The sequence below is a fragment of the Hyla sarda genome, chromosome 9 (assembly GCF_029499605.1).
Source record: "Hyla sarda isolate aHylSar1 chromosome 9, aHylSar1.hap1, whole genome shotgun sequence".
Taxonomy (NCBI): Eukaryota; Metazoa; Chordata; class Amphibia; order Anura; family Hylidae; genus Hyla; species Hyla sarda.
This window is the reverse complement of record NC_079197.1, coordinates 92,985,339-93,004,093: the sequence shown is the minus strand read 5'-3', so window position 1 is coordinate 93,004,093 and position 18,755 is coordinate 92,985,339. Positions and strand designations below refer to the sequence as shown.

The 18,755-nt window shown below is 45.4% G+C and overlaps 1 protein-coding gene across 3 annotated transcripts in view; it reads left to right on the top strand.

The window, feature by feature from the left end:
• TENM1 (teneurin transmembrane protein 1) overlaps positions 1 to 18,755 on the top strand; it is an 876,412-nt gene that overhangs the window by 660,394 nt on the left and 197,263 nt on the right. For all 3 annotated transcript variants that reach the window (XM_056539239.1, XM_056539238.1, XM_056539237.1), the window contains 2 exons: positions 3,120 to 3,369; positions 11,683 to 11,703. In XM_056539239.1, coding sequence (XP_056395214.1) covers positions 3,120 to 3,369; positions 11,683 to 11,703 — 271 coding nt within the window. The remainder of the gene's footprint in view (positions 1 to 3,119; positions 3,370 to 11,682; positions 11,704 to 18,755) is intronic.

Here is an 18,755-nt window from a genome sequence, read left to right as displayed (position 1 = left end):
TCAGATCGCCCAACAAGATCACCAGCTGTCGTACTTGACCACCATGACACAGCAACTCCAGTCACAACTACAGCAAGTACAGTCACAGCTACAGCAGCAACAACCATCTCCTCCGCCAGCTCCTGCACCCCTTCCGCAGCGAGTGGCCACTCCTAGCCTCCGCCTGTCCTTGCCGGACAAATTTAATGGGGACTCTAAGTTTTGCCGTGGCTTTCTTTCGCAATGTTCCCTGCACTTGGAGATGATGTCGGACCAGTTTCCTACTGAAAGGTCTAAGGTGGCTTTCGTAGTCAGCCTTCTGTCTGGAAAAGCCCTGTCATGGGCCACACCGCTCTGGGACCGCAATGACCCCGTCACTGCCTCTGTACACTCCTTCTTCTCGGAAATTCGAAGTGTCTTTGAGGAACCTGCCCGAGCCTCTTCTGCTGAGACTGCCCTGCTGAACCTGGTCCAGGGTAATTCCTCCGTTGGCGAGTACGCCATACAATTCCGTACTCTTGCTTCTGAACTATCCTGGAATAATGAGGCTCTCTGCGCGACCTTTAAAAAAGGCCTATCCAGCAACATTAAAGATGTTCTGGCCGCACGAGAGACTCCTGCCAACCTGCATGAACTCATTCATCTAGCCACTCGCATTGACATGCGTTTTTCTGAGAGGCATCAAGAGCTCCGCCAGGAAAAAGACTTAGATCTCTGGACACCTCTCCCACAGTCTCCACTGCAATCTGCGCCTAGGCCTCCCGCCGAGGAGGCCATGCAAGTGGATCGGTCTCGCCTGACCCTGGAAGAGAGGAATCGCCGTAAGGAAGAGAATCTTTGTCTGTACTGTGCCAGTACTGAACATTTTTTGGTGGATTGCCCAATCCGTCCTCCACGTCTGGGAAACGCACGCTCGCACCCAGCTCTCGTGGGTGTGGCGTCTCTTGATGCTAAGTCGGCTTCTCCACGTCTCACGGTGCCTGTTCGGATTTCTACTTCAGCCAGCTCTCCCCTCTCAGCCGTGGCCTGCCTGGACTCTGGAGCTTCTGGGAATTTTATTCGGGAGTCCTTAGTGAATAAATTCCGCATTCCGGTGACCCGTCTTGTCAAGCCACTCCACATTTCCGCGGTCAACGGAGCCAGGTTGGATTGCACCGTGCGTTACCGCACGGAGCCCCTCCTAATGTGCATCGGACCTCATCACGAGGAAATTGTATTTTTTGTCCTTCCTAATTGCACTTCTGAAGTTCTCCTTGGACTACCCTGGCTTCAACACCATTCCCCAACCCTGGATTGGTCCACTGGGGAGATCAAGAGTTGGGGTCCCTCTTGTTCCAAGGACTGCCTTCAACCGGTTCCCAGTACTCCCTGCCGTGACCCTGTGGTTCCTCCTGTATCCGGTCCCCCTAAGGTCATTAAGGACTCTGCCTGCCACAGGAAATGCCTCTCCCCCCCTCCCAGTCCCATCAGGCAAGCCTCTGTGTCCCCTCATGGCCCTCGTCCTGGTGTCACACTGCCCCGTGCCAGGTCTCGCCCTCTGCCCTCTCTCCCCATTCCTACTCCTGCTGTTCTGCCTGCCGTTGAGGAATCCCTCCATCCTTTCCCGGTGTCCTCATCCCAGGGGAGGCAGTTACCGGACAAAGAGAAGGGGAGACCTAAGGGGGGGGGGTACTGTTACGCCTAGCGCTCCGGGCCCCCGCTCCTCCCCGGAGCGCTCACGGCGTCTTTCTCCCTGCAGCTCCCCGGTCAGTCCCGCTGACCGGGAGCGCTGCTCTGTCATGGCCGTTGGGGATGCGATTCGCACAGCGGGACGCGCCCGCTCGCGAATCGCATCCCAGGTCACTTACCCGTTCCCGTCCCCTGCTGTCATGTGCTGGCGCGCGCGGCTCCGCTCTCTAGGGCGCGCGCGCGCCAGCTCCCTGAGACTTAAAGGGCCAGTGCACCAATGATTGGTGCCTGGCCCAATTAGCTTATTTGGCTCCCACCTGCTCCCTGGCTATATCTGGTCTCCTCCCTTGCACTCCCTTGCCGGATCTTGTTGCCCTTGTGCCTAGTGAAAGCGTTTTGTGTGTTTAAAGCCTGTGTACCAGAACTTCTGCTATCTCCCCTGACTACGAACCTTGCCGCCTGCCCCCGACCTTCTGCTACGTCCGACTTTGCTTCTGCCTACTCCCTTGTACCTCGCCTATCTTCAGCAGTCAGAGAGGTGAACCGTTGCTAGTGGATACGACCTGGTCACTACCGCCGCAGCAAGACCATCCCGCTTTGCGGCGGGCTCTGGTGAAAACCTGTAGTGGCTTAGAACCGGTCCACTAGCGCGGTCCTCGCCATCCCTCTCTGGCACAGAGGATCCACTACCTGCCAGCCGGCATCGTGACAATATCTTGGTTTTCATGTTGGCTCTTCCATAGATCAAGTTCTTATCTACGCAGCTGTTATATAGGGAAATTAGATTGTAAGCTCCATTTGAGAGCGACTGATGTTCTGTGGGTAAGTGATTCTATAAATGCTTAAAGGGGTTCTCCGGTGCTTACACATCTTATCCCCTATCCAAAGTATAGGGGATTAGATGCCTGATCGCGGGAGTCCTGCAGCTGGGGACGCACGGGATCATGCACAGGGCACCCCGTTTGTAATCAGTCCTCGGAGCGTGTTCGCTCCGGGTATGATTAAGGTCGACCGCAGGGCCGGCGGCATGTGACGTCACGCCTCCACCCCCGTGTGACGTCACGCTCCGCCCCTCAATGCAAGCTTACGGGAGGGGGCGTGATAGCTATCGGGGGCGCAGGCGTGACGTCACACGCCACCGGCCCTGTGGTCGCCAGTAATCAGACCTGGAGCGAACACGCTCCGGGAACTGATTACAAGCGGGGTGCCTCGTGCATGATCCCGTGGGTCCCCAGCTGCGGGACTCCCGCGATCAGGCATCTTATCCCCTATCCTTTGGATAGGGGAAAAGATGTGTAAGCACCGGAGAACCCCTTTAATAATAACAATAGTCTTGTCTTGTATAGTTAGTTGTGCTACTTAGATATATAGTGTAAGTGTTTCTAATATTGTGGTCAGATTTTTTTCTCTATTAATATCCCACTATATTGAAAAATTGTACATTAATATATGAATATCTCATTTCTTATTAGGGATATTGCACAAAGGAGATGGAGAAAATGTATTCATATCACAGCAGCCTCCAGTGATTTCTACACTGATGGGAAATGGTCTGCAGAGAACCCTCTCATGCTCTACTTGCAATGGACCAGTACATAACAACAAGCTCTTTGCTCCTGTTGCTATGGCTACGGGGCCCGATGGAAGCATCTACATTGGAGATTTTAACTTTGTAAGACGGATATACCCATCCGGAAATGTCATAAGCATTCTAGAGCTTCGGTAAGGATAAAGATTGCACCTCTGTTATCTCTATTGAACGTATTGGATCTACTAAGGTGTGAGAAACTGTTACTATGTATCAGTAACCGGTTCTTACCGTACTCTTGTATTGTTGCATTATACTCAGCCTGCTGCTATATTCAGTGTATATTATAACTCAGAACCTGATCTGAGCAAATTCCTATTAACATGGAGCTTGCAAGTACAAGAGAAATGAGGGTCATAAACTGCAGGCAGGAAAACATCCAAGATATTAACATTTATGACAGTAGTAATTGTCAATCACTCACAATGCATTACTTTACTAGCAGCTACTGATGGCAGACAATTGTTTTATTCACATTGCAATGGGTGAAATGCTAAGTCCTTGTAATAGGTGTTGTGAGAATCAATCGCAATAGATTCCTGTTTTTAAACATCAATATAAACATTTTGCCCTCTTATGTTAAAATGGAGCAATTTCAATGGAAATTCCACTTTCAGAAAAATAAAGCTCATTGTATTGTGAAGGGTTATACAATGTTCTACTATATTTTCTGTGCACTAAATAAGCTACTGGATCAAGTGCTTATGCAATAGCACTTACCAGACCACACAATTCAAGGATCACCTGGAATAGAACATGAGGTATTTTTCTGCCATCAAATTTCTATTCTTCTACTATCTCTGGTCACAGCCTTCCACCCTATGTGTCTATGTTCTATATGCAGCACTACACAAGCACGAGATCCATAGACTGAGGTAGACACAGCCACATGTGAATCCTCATCTAACAGGAAGTTAAAGGGGTATTCCGGGCAAAAACATCTTATCCCCTATCGAAAGGATAGGGGATAAGTTGTCTGATCGCGGGGGGGTCCCTGCAGCAGCCTGCATTCTATGCGCAGTTTCGGAAACCGCCGGGCTTCCGAGACGGGGACATGACGTTATGCCACGCCCCCTCCATTCATGTCTATGGGAGGGGGCGCTGCGGCCGTTACGCCCCCCTCCCATAGAAATGAATGGAGGGGGCGTGACGTCACGTCCCCGTCTCGGAAGCCCGTTGGTTTCCGGAACTGCAGACGCAGCTACGCATAGAATGCGGGCCGCGGCAGGGAGACTGTGGGGGGTCCCAGCGGCGGAGCCCCCGCGATCAGACATCCTATCCTTTCGATAGGGGATAAGATGTTTTTGCCCGGAATACCCCTTTAAAAACAAAAAATGTTAATCTCAAGGCATGTTCACATGGGCAAACATTGTGCTAAAAAACACCTAGAAAACAAGCTGTTACCATCTCCCATTGGCCTTAATAGGGAATGTTCTATAAAAGTTGGGGTTTTCAATAGGAAACAAGAGTGTTATGTCCCTTTTCAGAGCACTTGGGATCTCACATTAAAACAATTGAGGGAAAACTAAGAAAAACTAAATAAAATCTGCACACAAAACCGCACAGCTTCCATTCTTATTTTGGGGTGGCTTTTTCCAGAACATTTTTTTTCTTCCCTGTGGGAACATAAATATTTATTTGGAAAAGCATACCGCACTTTACATGTCCAAAACAACTTGAAGTCACTGTCCAAAACCCCACCTCCATTGACTTCAATGGGAGCAGGGGAAATGAGCTAAAGCTCTCATTCAAGTCAAAAGGATCTGTGCCCTTGAGAACCCCTTCTTAGAGTTTCCTTCGGTGCTTCCATTCTGTTCCATGAAGGGTAAAGCCATAAAGAAAACAATATATATATATATATATATATATATATATATATATATATATATATATAAAATATAGTGCAACCTGCATTTTTGTTGAATATTATGAAGAAACCTTTTAATTACAGTAATGTTAAAAAGGTTATTCTTTTGGAGCAATCCCTGTTCTTATGCCCTATTTGAGAGATCCCTTGCTCGTGAACCATCATTACTAGCCAGAAAGAGTGAAAAGAGCAACTGCCACTCTCGAGGACTTATCTCCACCATACGCTACATTACATTATTTTCTATATATTTATAGCAATGACCTGTCACAGCTTCCAATAGTAATTTCAGGGAATGGCAGCTGTTAGACTGATCATCTGAATGCCTGCAAGTCCTCATTTACATATGACAACATCTTTACCCCCAACTACAGTATTTAGTAAATGGTTCAAAAAATACTTAGTTCAGATGTTTAATTTTTATTTCTTTTTTTACTCACATACATTTTCCCCACTGTAAACACTGCAGGTGCTGCACAGAGAGGACTACTAACCTCAGTGACATCATAGAAAGAACTGCTTAGACAGTTGTAGGCTTGAAGTCGGGAATGCAAGTGTGTATTACTGTAGTTTAGAGTGGGTTTTGGAAGTGATAGAGTACCTTTAAGTACAAAATAGCCCATAAAATGCACGTTTAATATGTTAGTAAATGGGGTCAAGCTTAAAGGGGTATTCATGCTTTATACATCTTATTGCCTATCCAAAGGATAGGGGATAAGATGTACGATCGCAGGGGTCCTGCCGCTGGGGACACACGAGATCTTAGTGCAGCCCCCGGCATTCTGTGCCTGGTGCTGCCTCCGAGACTAGGACGTGTCGTAATGGCCACACCCCTAGTGATATCATGTCACGCGCCCTCCATTCATGTCTATGAGAGGGGGCGTGATGGCCATCACGCCCCCTACCATATACATGAATGGAGGGGGCATGGCATCACCAGGGGTCATGGCCATGACCTCACGTTCCCGTTTAGGAGGCAGCGCCAGGCACAGAATGCCGAGGGATGCACAGAGATCGCGGGGATCCCTAGCAGCAGGACCCCTGCGATCATACATCTTTTTCCCTATCCTTTGGATAGGGGATAATATGTATAAAGCCGGAACACCCCTTTAAGTACCTGTACAGTATCAGGTTAGTTGCTACTGGTAGGGGAACCCAGATTGGAAGAAAATGTTTTCAAAACTGACATTTTATTATATGAGAAATGAATGTAGAAATTTTACAGTGATTTTTCTCCTAACTTATCAACCTTAGCATTTCAACCAGTATTCAAAATAATTGTAGCATGAAACACAATATTTCCAATTTTCCATGAATGGTTCATTTACGATATTAGCATTTTTACAGTATCTAATTTTCTGTGCTCAACATTACCTAACTCAATCAGATTTCCGCCTCTGGTGATAAAGAACTTTTTTTATAAATACTCACGTGGATACGCTGTACTTTCTCAAGCATAACAAACAGCAACATGAGATTACATTTCATGCAGCCTTGAGATGGTTTTTGTATAAATAAGTAAACGAATGTGAACTTGTACTAAGCAATGCAATTATTTGTTAATGATGAGACACTGTTATGGTTCTTGTAACAATAATTTAAAATGATTTGCAGTGCACCCTTTAAAACAAGATGTTAAATCTAGAAAGTATATCCTGGGGCAAGGTGTCAAAATAAGTAAAATTAGCATTTCTAGCACTGCACACAGTAGAGTAGAAAGTAATCAGTGCTCTGTCAACCTATTGCCTTCTATTAGTGGTGTTAATGAAACACCAATGAAAAACTCTGTGGAATTGGCCTTATTATTGAGCACACTTGTATCTTTCTCAGTTTGAGACAAAAAAAAAATCTTTCCCTCATGTTTTCTTGTTTCAAGTATCATGTTCCATGAGAGGCTTAAATGAGAAATCTACACTATAAATAAACATTCGCTTCCGCATGACAGTTTTTAAGCCAAAGCCAGAGGTGGATCCAGCAGGAGAAGTATAAATTCTTCCATTATATTTCCGATTCCTTTTGAATACACTTCTCAAAAAATGCAGTTGTAGTTATAAAGTGAGGTGGAAACTCAGCCTTAGACTGGGTAAAAAATGTTGGTACCCACCGGTGACTGAATATACAGTACATAGTGTTGGTGACCCTGTTTTTAAGTCGAGGAAAAAGGATGTAGCCGTTTTGGCTATATGTGTCATGTGTCCCCCCCCCCCCCCCCCCCCTGCCACTTCAGCAGATAACCCGGTCCCTTCTGCAGATAACTTTTCCCACTTCTTGGACATGCTGAGATAGAGTGGATGGATGTTTTGGAGGGGGTGGGGTTATCAGGTGAAGGGGCTTGGTTATCACTGTAGTGGGCTGGGGAAAGAGTAGCTCATTCAGCAGCAGCCTACCTCCATTGCACTTAAGAAGAAATTACCATATTAGCAACAAGACTAATATCTCTGAAATGGCTGCATCAATTTTGCCCGGTAAAAAGCAGGGTCATCCGCACTATCTACCTCTATATTCCAGTTAGTGTGTGTGACTCTACTGTCAGTTTACCTTTAAAGATCTCACCCAGAAACCTTGACCCAAAGTTTACTATGTAACATAGAAGTCATATATTTTAGCATTATGTTTCTGTCTTTGCTCATACAGACATTTTTAAATGCAATCAATAAACGTTTAGTTGTAGGTTGGTGTAGTTGATTTTTCTCTACCGAGGTTATAACAGGCTTAGTTGATGGCTCATACATTTATATGATTCCAAAGTTTAGAGGTTTTGACCTTTATTTTCTTTTATGGACAAACTATGCAGCAGGATAGTAGCTGGAAGTAACAGGAAATTGTAAAACTCCAAACATATTGTTTTTTTTTGGAGGTGCTTTTTTAGGGGTCCAAAATGTTTTTTCATCCAGTTTGTTGAGCTTTTTAGTGTTTTATTTGTGGCCTTTTTTCACATTCTGCTTGAGAAATTCTTAAGTCCCATGATCAAATAATCCCATGACATATAGATACCACAGAAAAAGAGCAACCAAAAATACTAATTTGCAAATAAAAGCCGCAAATACCACATAAAAAAGGTTTTATTACAGTTTCTTTCAAGGTGGTCTGAAGAAGGGTGTGTATGACAGTATTGTGCCAATTTGTCTTTCAGTTTTTGAACCTAAGCAATAAATGAGAGAGCAGGAACAAAAAGCCCTTATTTTATATTTCCTATTCTGTCTCAATTTACTTTGACCCCCCAACTGCTTCCGTTTACAGACACCTTTACAATGAGGAGAGTTTAACACTGCTTGTGATATCTTTTTTGAACACTTCTTTATATATCCCACTTGGCTTAAAAATATGAGTAAAAGGATCGGACCTCCAACAATAAAATGAGTGCCCATCAAAGCGCACATCTCTCCCCCAGCCTCTATTATCTTAGTGCCCAGTCTCCCCCTGTGCTTCACTTCAGGTGCTGTAGTTAACAAGTCACATTGTCACTCAGCCAGTAACTGGCTGCAGCAGTGTCCCATCTTAGCCAGTGATTCGCCGAGTGGCCATGTGACTGGACCACAGCACCAGGAAGTGCAGCAGAGTGGAGACTGGACACTGCGATAATGGTGGCTGTGGAAAAGTTTGATAGATAAGTACAAGGTTTTTTTTAAACTTTTTTTGTAGGAAGCCTGGGCATAGTTATAAAAACAAAATTAGACAACCCCTTTAACCAAGTGTGCCAGTATTGCCTATAGCAACCAATCAGAATTTTTTAATTCATTTTAAAATAATCTTGAGGGGAAAAAATAGAATTTGATTGGTTGCTAATGCTATAGACAACTATGACACTTTTCTAAGGGTATGTTCTCACATGCATATTTTGCTGCAGATATTTTGCCACTGAATCAGTAGGGAGAAACTACAGTAGCTTACTATTTCTATGTTAATACACATAAGGTGAGAGAGAGAGTTATGTTGGCAGGTAGTGGAAGATGTTCTAATTGGTGCTTATGAGACACTGTTTGCTGCAAATGGAAGTACCGTATTTATCGGGGTATACCATGCACCGGTCTATAACACGCACCCTCATTTTTCTAAGGAAAAATCCTTTTTTTAAATGAGGGTGCATGTGTGAGTGGGTATACCTCAATAAAACAGTTTCTGGCCCTGCAGAAGCCACTTTAGTCCAATGATTTAAAGCGGCACTTTAAATCATTGAACTGAGGCGGCTTCTGTGGGGCCATAGTCCTGTCGCCTGATTCCGTCCCCTATCCCCCGTTTTATAGTTACATGTCACTGTCCCGCCGCTGCCCAATTCCCTCACCGTCCTCTGGTTGCATGTCCCGCCGATGCCCGATTCCCTCACCGTCCTTGGGTTGCATGTCCCGCCGATGCCCGATTCCATCCTGGTGACTGCGCTCTTTATGGTCCTGCAGCGTCTTTATCTGTCACTGTGTGCCCCGCACAAGTGACGTCCTCAACGCAACATCACTCGTCAGTCAGTGTGCGGCGCACAGTGACAGATAAGGACGCTGCAGGACCATAAAGAGTGCGGTCACCAGGATGGAATCGGGCATTGGTGGTACATGCAACCCGAGGACAGTGAGGGAATCGGGCATCGGTGGGAAAAGCAACCCGAGGATGGAGAGGGAATGGGGCATTGGTGGGACATGCAACCCGAGGACGGAGAGGGGATCGGGCAGCGACAGGGACAGTGACAGTGACGTAACTATAAAACGGGGGATAGGGGATGGAATCGGGTGGTGGCGGCAGGACTATGGCCCCACAGTTCAATGATTTAAAGCGCCCGCTTTAAATCATTGAACTAAAGTGGCTTCTGCTGGGCCAGAAACAGTCTATCGGCGTATAACACACAGATAGACTTTAAGCTAAAAATTTTAGTCTAAAAAATGCGTGTTATACGCCAATAAATACGGTATATTGGATTACAAAACTTGAAGAATTGGAAACCAATGGGTTAAATAAAGTATCTGATTTTAAGCTATGTTTGTAAGATTTATCCATGACCATCATTGTTATTTATACACATATGTGAACATATGAATGTTGAAAAATAATACATTAAATTTACCCAGGCTAATTTTGAGGCATATACAAAAACAAATATATATCTGTTTTGTTGTAATGACTAGCCTGGTCTGAGGGATTAAACTTTTTGAGTTTCTGGCAAAGCTTGTAGTTGTTGTAGTGATGCCCTGGCCTATCCTGTCTGGTTCTTTTCTGGCCTATCCTTTGTGCTTTTTTCAGTCCACACCCAGCAGCTTGCCTATTTAAGCCTTCAGTGTTCCACTAGTCTTTGCCTGTGAAAGAGCATAGTTTCTGTAGCTAGCTTTCCTATCCTGCTTTCTGCATTCCTCTTGATTGCTTGGTATTTTTTGACCCTGACTTTTTTCTCTGGTTTTGCGTCTTGGCTTATATTTGTCCTTACTCACCGTGTTGACTATCCTGTGTGTTTGTCTCCCATGAGTGTATTTACCTTTTTTGTATCCCTGACCTTTTGACTGAGTTTACTGTGGTTTGTTATTTTGACTCTTAAGTCTCAGCACAGAGATAGGGAGCATGTTAGGGGTTGTGGATCTGTCAGTTAGGGTGGATATGCAATTGGAAGGGACAGGGGTTTTGGGCGAGTGCAGGACTTTACCTTTTCCCTGCCCATATGTGACATTTTTATTTTGTGTTCAGCAGCCTGTCAGAAAAAGGTTGTTGATGTACACCATGGTATACTGACAGAAGTACCAACTACAATACGTCCATTTTCTGAACATACATATTTATTTTACAGGCCTCCAAAGCAAAACAGACCACATTTTCAGTCCTGCAAAATAAACTTACATGTGCAGAAAATGAACCAAATTTGGTCACTAGTTGATTATGTTAAGTCCATAAAATATAAAAAGCCAGCTGTCAGTACACTGCAGTATACATCGGTAACCTTTTTTTTTTATACTAACAGGGAAAATAGAATGCATGCATAGCCTTTTTCAAATTGAAGCACAAGATAACAAATAGTGCAATTTTTTTTAGAAATACGGTACCACTTTTAAAATCCACATTAGTGTTTTGGTGCATTTCATTTTATATGCCAACTTTAAAAAATATATATATTTTTTTTTTATTTAGTTTTTTGACAAAAAAAATTATTTGCCATCAGTTTTTTTGCTTTACATTAACCATTATAGAATATTTGCATTTATCACACAGCAGTTGATCTGATAAATAGGATTTACAAGATATACAGTAAGCTAGCATCCAGATTATGACTAATAAATTTACATGACTATTTTATGACTATAGGCACATATTATCAGTACAGCAGTGTTCAATAATTGACTCAATTTAGACATTCAAGGTAACGGTGCTGAAGCTCATTCCTTCATTTAGTTAGTCATTCTAGTCACATTGTGCACAGTTTCCATAGTTTTTTCTACTCTGGTAGACAGAGGGGGATAAAACTTCATGTACAGTATTACCCCAGTACTAATCTTAATCATTTTCAGAAGAGTTTATTTGCTTTACCAGTTGTCCTTTTTTATGCAGCAAACTAATATCATTTTTTTTCTCTTTCTCCCGGTATTTCTACAAACGTGATTTATTATAACAGAAACAGGGACACGAGGCACAGGTAAGCGAATCAGCAGTGCAGTCATTTGAAACTATTGATTTCCAATAAGAAGAAAAAAACTTTCAAGGGATGCAATAAATTACTAATCTGGTCAAGAATTGAACAAATGTGTACATGAGTAGTATTCAATGCACAAAGGGATTCATCTAATTCCATTTTATTGTCTGGCTCTATGTATGAGATTAAGCCATCATGTTTGTTTCTGTCAATCAATCATTTATATAATGTGTCCTCCAACAGCACAGCGTTCAGAATTAGCTCAGTTTCCGCTGTGGTTTATAACATTCAGGCTCTGTTCACATATTTCTGGCACATACATTGAGGGGAAAACATATGTCTCAGCTATACAGAGGTCTATAGGTGAAACGTATGATAAAAGAACATTTAGGCATACCTCTTCCCAACAGAACGCTATAGGCATATGAGATGTTTATGCAGGGAGCACCTAAGAACCTAACTATAATGAGAACAAAGCCTAAGTTGTATGCACTGTAGCCTATTAGAAATTGTTACAGTAAGAAGCATAAATTGTTTATTTAACCATTTGCTGAGTACTTCTAGGGGTACTCCACTGGCCAGTGCTCTGAACATTTAGTTTCAAACACTGTGTGCATGCTGTGGGGATCGGTCACGCCCCCTTGTGATGTCATGCCCGCTCAATGCAAGTCTATGCCTCCCATAGACTTGCACTGAGGGGGTGTGGTGTGACACCACAAGGGGCACGGCCATGACGTCACAACCCCCGCAGTCCGCACCAAAAATGTTCCGAACACTGGGGCAGTGGAATACCCCATCTTGTCCACATATGGCTCTGCAAGGACATTTGTGAATGCTTTTGCAAATTCTGTAGCAGCTTCAGTAGGGTAGAGACAGCTGTGCGAGCCAGCTAGACTTTGCCCAGAAAAGGTAAAAACAGTTTATTATCTCTGCATACATGATGCTCAATAGGTACACAATTCAGGAAGCGGGCCATGACACCGGCCCATTCTGTGCCACCCAGGTGCCAGGTAGCAGCAGGAGCTGCTGGGTCTTAGAAGATGCAAGTGAGTTCTGTTATGCCTGTTAAAGTATGATCAACAATTAAAAAAATTCTGTCCCCCAAAGGTTTTTGCCCTTATCAGCGGAACAATGTGCAAAGCAATATATATATAATTTTAACAAATGTCAACTTACTCTGTGTAACCAATATCTACAGATGCTGTAAGCCATTGACTTTTAGTAACTACAGTATTTTGTCTGCGTAACCTTGTCTTAAGCTAGGGTGATGCAATGGTTCATTTTCCAATTCTGGTAAAAATAAGTACTTTATTCTGCAATATTTTCTAGATGATTTAGCATTATTAGAATTAACCCTGAGATTAAAACATGCATACCAAGTCGAGTGTACTAGCTAGAGGTAACAACTCATGGCTTGCCTTAAATTTTGGTTTGCTGTGCTTTTCCCTTATTCAGTATTATGCTTCCATGCAGCCCTTCACTATGATATGTAATGGTAGATTGCTGATGCACACTGTTAAGATTAGAAATTTAAACCCGAGGGAAGTAATGACTAAATACAATGAACAGTCACTAAGCACCTGACACTTCTCCTACTGCAAGCACAGATTAGGATGTTTGCTAGCAAAGCAGGCACCCTAATTGCAAACATGCCATCACCATGACAACATCAATCACTGCTCCTGAGTTGAACATGGAGATGGCTATGTTCAATCCAAACTTCAGTCTACAATAACAATTAGAGATGAGCGAACCGATTATGACGAATCCGAATTCGTTACGAATTTCAGGAAAAAATGTATGCGAATATCGCCACAATTCGATTATCGCTTCATTAAACTCCATTTAGTGCAGTTCAGGCACCAGGGGCTGGGCATATAAAATGGCGGACCCAAATGTGAGGACATGGGGCAATGAATCCTGGGAAGGTGGGGTCAATGGTTGGTGGGATGACCCTGAATGACATGCAGCATGCAGCCTGTCACCCCTGTGATGTCACAGCCCTATATAATTGTCAGCCATCTTGCGGCCTATTACAGAGAAAGAGGGACAGAAAGCAGTGTGTGTTGCACAGAAAAGCATTTTTACAGCACAGATTCACCTCCCAGTCACATCAGCGTTCTATTGCAGAGAGGGACAGAGAGCAGTGTGTTGCACAGAAAAGCTTTTTTATAGCAGCGATTCACCTCAAGCCCAAATCAAGCCTAGAAGCACTGATAGGGAAGGGAGTGAGATTGAGAGAGAGAGAGTGCAATTTTGGTTTAGTACACAGCGACTGTGTGCTAATAGTAGCCAGCCAGTTAGGGTGAGCAGAGCACTAAAAGCATATTGTCCTATATTAAGTGTAACCTGTGCATACATCTAAGTGGTGTACCATTTTGTTCCTGTTAAAGTCTTAACGGCCTGGATACTGTGATAGGCGAGGCAAAAGTACACACCTGCTGGTGTTGTAGACAAATACTGTTTTAAGCGTACTGGAGTGCATTGTCCTCCCCTTATAAGTGCATACCACATATGTACTGTAACAGAGCTGGATGTGGATCCTCTAACCTGTGTGGCTGATGACTCGGACCGTATCGGGGAGCAGAGTCTAAGGTGACGCTGGACTTCACCAGAGTCCGCTGCAAGGCAGGATGGGCTTGCTGTGGCAGGCGACACCCAAGTCGCAACCCCCGACACAGCTCAACCACACAGGTAGCTGGGCAATGCGAGGTACCGAAAAATAAGGCAGTAGCGTAGTCAAACGTAGCAGAAGGTCAAGGCAGGTGGCAAAGGTGCGGAGTCTAATAATGTAGCGGAAGGTCTGGATACACGGGAAAGGCTAACCGGCTAACGGGTCGCTTAATCTCAGGCTGGGGGCACTGAAGATCCGGCAGGGAAGTGTGGGAGGTGCAGGGACTTTATAATGTAGTGTCAGGTGCAAACAGTAATTATGGGCGTACTGGCCCATTAAATTTCAGAGCTCTTGTGCGTGCGCACCCTAGGAGACGGGGACGCGCGCGCTGAAGCTGAGTCACAGGGGAGGAGGCAGCAGCGGAACATGGTGAGTGACGGGCCTGAACATGCATGCAGGCACATCCTGCGATGCGAATCCAGGCCCCGGCGGCAGATGGGGACACAGGGACTAGGGACACAGAGCATAGAGTGTAACACGTACATCATCAAATGGTTTCGTGGTGTACCATTTTGTTCCTTTTAAAGTTTTAAGGGCCTCGATACTGTGAAAGGCCAGCCAAAAGAACACACCTGCTGGTGTTGTAGACAAATACTGTTTTAAGCATAGTGGAGCATATTGTACTCCCCTCATATACGCACTAAGTATGTCAGGCAGAGAAGTACCAGGACGTGCACAGAGGAGTGGCAGAGGCCTAAATTCATCAGGCAGAGGTTGCAGCAGACAAGGGGCAAGTGGCAGCAGGAATCGCAGCAAGAGGCCTGAGCTCCTGGTATCAGCTAGCGGTCATGTCTCGGCCAGCAACCCATCTGCTGTCATCGATTGGTTAATACGATCAACCAAGGGACATCACAAGGGACATCTGACACCCCCAGTCAACTGTCAGTGGGTTCCTCAGACACAACCCTCAGTTGGCATGTCCCGGAGCAGTCCTTGTCCTCTCATTGCCTCTGTCCTATGCTGTTCCCTCCCCCACAGAAGAATGCTGTGAGTTCAGCTCCACTATTTAGTGAGGACAATATACTAAAGGACAGTCAGCAGCTACTGCCCAGCCAAGAAGTGGAGGAGACATCCGCCACTTTCTCCGCTAGGCGGGCAAGTAGTGATGAGGAGAGTGGCATAGGAGTTGGTGTTGCGAGTGTTTAGTCTCCTTAAGCAGACACTGTTGAGGAACCTGAGGAGGACATCAGTGACGTGCAGACACATCTCGATGATGATGAAGCCGATTGTACTTGGGAGCCGTGTGCAGAAGGGACTTCATCATCATCAGGAGAAGAGGGTTGTTGCAGGTTGCCCGTGAGGCAGCAGCTGAGCCAGTAAGGTGGTAGTATGGTGTGCAGGCAGCATGGTGGCAGAAGTGGAACGCTTGGAGCCAACCGTGCAGGGGTAGATCACCTGTTTCGCGGCAGGCTACCATCCCGGGAGGTAGTGGAACAGGGGTTCCTGGAGTCAGCGGCAGTAGCAGTCAATCAGTGCAGACTGTTGGTGGGAAAGTCAGCGGCGGTGTGGCAGTTTTTCATCAAGCATCCGGAAGATGTTAAACTGGTCACATGCAAGATGTATCGGCAGAAGTTGAAGCGTGGCCAGGGTCCCAATGTTGGCACCACGGCCCTGCGTCAACATTTGCAGCATCACCATAAAGTTACCTCGGAGAACCATGGCTCCGATGTGGGGGTCCAGCCTGCTGCATCACCCAGTGTCACGCAGCTCTCTGTTTCAGCCAGCCAAGGCTCCACCACCTGAGGAAGCTGTGTTTCATACCCTCCTTCTGTAGCTCTAGATGCTCCTGCTCCGCCTCCTCATACTCCACCATTTCCTCAGCCTCCACTGCATAGACAAGTCTCAGTGCTTCCCCAGCATACCATGTGTGCAGGGCACGGCGGTGTCAAGCTGTTCTTCACATGGTTTGCCTTGGTGAACGGAGTCACACAGGCGAGGAACCACTAAAGGTCATTCATCAAGAAATCGAATCATGGCTTACTCCACAAAAATGGAAATGGAACCATGGGGACCGACAATGGGAAGAACATCTTGTCTGAGAACTGGTTGTCAAGCCGTTCCTGAAGTGTTCCCCCTGTCTGCAAGACATCCTAACAATGGTAAGGAAACTTTGCATGCACTTCAGACACTCGTACACCGCAAAGCACACCCTCCTTGAAATCCCACCCTCCATATGTTGAACTAACTATACAAGCAGATAAAAGTCATCACAGATTTCTTGATGATCCAAGCGGATAGGGGGACTCCCCTTTGTAACTTTAATGTCAACCAGTGGCAGCTCATACGTGACACCTGCCATTTGCTCAGGTCCTTTGAGGAAGCCACATTATTAGTCAGTCGCCAGGATTACGGGATAAACAACGTCATTCCACTGCATCATTTAGTACAGCATATGTTGAAAACAATGGCTGGTCAGGGCACTGGAGACGTGGCGCCTACATCTCACTGCCCTGTGTGGGCAGAACTGGAGGAGGAGGGGAGGGCCACAGTGGAGCACAGCTTAGGTTTTGCGAGATGGGCGATTTTTCTAGTCATCTGACAGGAGAGGAGGAGCAGGAGCAGTTAGAGGAGCTAGAGGGTTATGAGGAAGGTGAGATAGAGGACCCAGACACATTCTGTCAGTATGCAGTGGAGATGGAGGCACAGAGTTCCTCCGAGTCATTTGCACAAATGGCACGATGCATGTTCACTTGCTTGCGTAGTGACTGCCAAATTGTCACCATTCAGCAGTGTGATGACTTCTTGTTCTCCACATTATTTGACCCTTGCTACCGGCACTACTTTGCTACTCTCGCAGGTCTGACTCGGGGGGGGCCTCTGTGCTCACCTTCAACTGCCATGGCTACTGGTGTGGGGTGGGGTGGCAGGAGCAGTACCATCTCCATCAGATGCAGGCTGAATCTACAGTTGCTGATAAGTAGCTTTCTTCACCCTCATAGTGAAGCAACTCATCAGCAGCAGGTAGACCTGGAGCAGGACCTGAACCAGCAGGTGATGGCAAACCTTGACATGCCCATGTCAACACAACTTGAAGATCCGCTGGACTTCTGGGCAGCCAAACTTGATTTGTGGCCGCAACTAGCAGAGTTTGCCCTGGAAAAGCTGTCATGCCCGGCCAGTAGTGTGCCATCAGAGAGGGTGTATAGTACAGCGGGGGCCATAATAACCCCAAGGAGAACTCGTCTGTCGACGAAAAATGTGAAGAGACTGACCTTTGTGAAAATGAATCAGGCATGGATCAGCCAGGATTTCTGCCAATGCCTGATGCATCAGTGTAGATTGACCATGGTGCCACACCAACATTTCACAAATATGTATAGTGCAAAACATATTTAAGGTGCTGCTCCCCAGTTACAGACATTCCTCCGCATCAGACTACAAGTAAGCATTGAGGATATGCATTAGCTAAAACTTTTCTTAGGATAAAATATATGGACCCAAATTTTTTTTTAAATCAAACAAAAGGAAAGGTGTGCAAAATACACCAAGTGCCACCTACACCACCAAGTATTGATGTGATGCAAAGACTCTAAAAGGTCGAAGAGAACAGCATATGGTCCATTGTAACCAGTGGGGGTTAAAACTTCCCCTGTAAGGCTCTACTCTCGCATTATTAATTCCCTTCTTGGCAAGTGTTACTCGCCCTTAAAAAGGGCGGCCCCACACAGGAACCTCTCCCTATTTCCGCCTACAAACACTGCCATTTCACAGGGTTTTTAGGTGGAAATAGAGAGAGTTTCCTGTGTGGGACCGCCCTTTTTAGGGCAAGTAACACTTGCCAAGCAGGGAATTAATAATGCGAGTGTAGGGCCTTACAGGGGAAGTTTTTACCCCCAACGGTTACAATGAACCATACGTTGTTCCCTTCCACCTTTTAGAGGTCTTTGCAACACATCAATACTTGGTTGTGTAAGTGGCACATGGTGTTTTTTGCACACCTTTCCTTTTGTTTGATTTCAAAAAAAATTGGGGTATATGTATTTTATTCTAAGAATGTTATTTAAAGTTCAGTTTTACGTAATGCATATCCTCAATACTTACTTGTGCACACTAACATTTTTACAAAAGAGACTGTTTATTCTGCCTACCTGCCTCAGCTACTATTCTGATCCTACCACCCACCTGATGCCACACATCTGATGTCAAGTTCTGCTTTTTTCACCCACCTTCATCACCGGGTACTGGCATTGCCACCCACCGCCCCACTATGTCACCGGGTCACTTTCAGGACTCCTGATGCTGCTGATGCCACCTCCCGGCTGTCTCATACTGCCACCATGTGTTTTCCTCAGGCTGATGCCAGCTCTAGGATGTGTCATTCAGCCAAAATATGTTCTCCTCATGCTGCTTCCACCTCCAGGATGTCTCATTCTGCAACAAT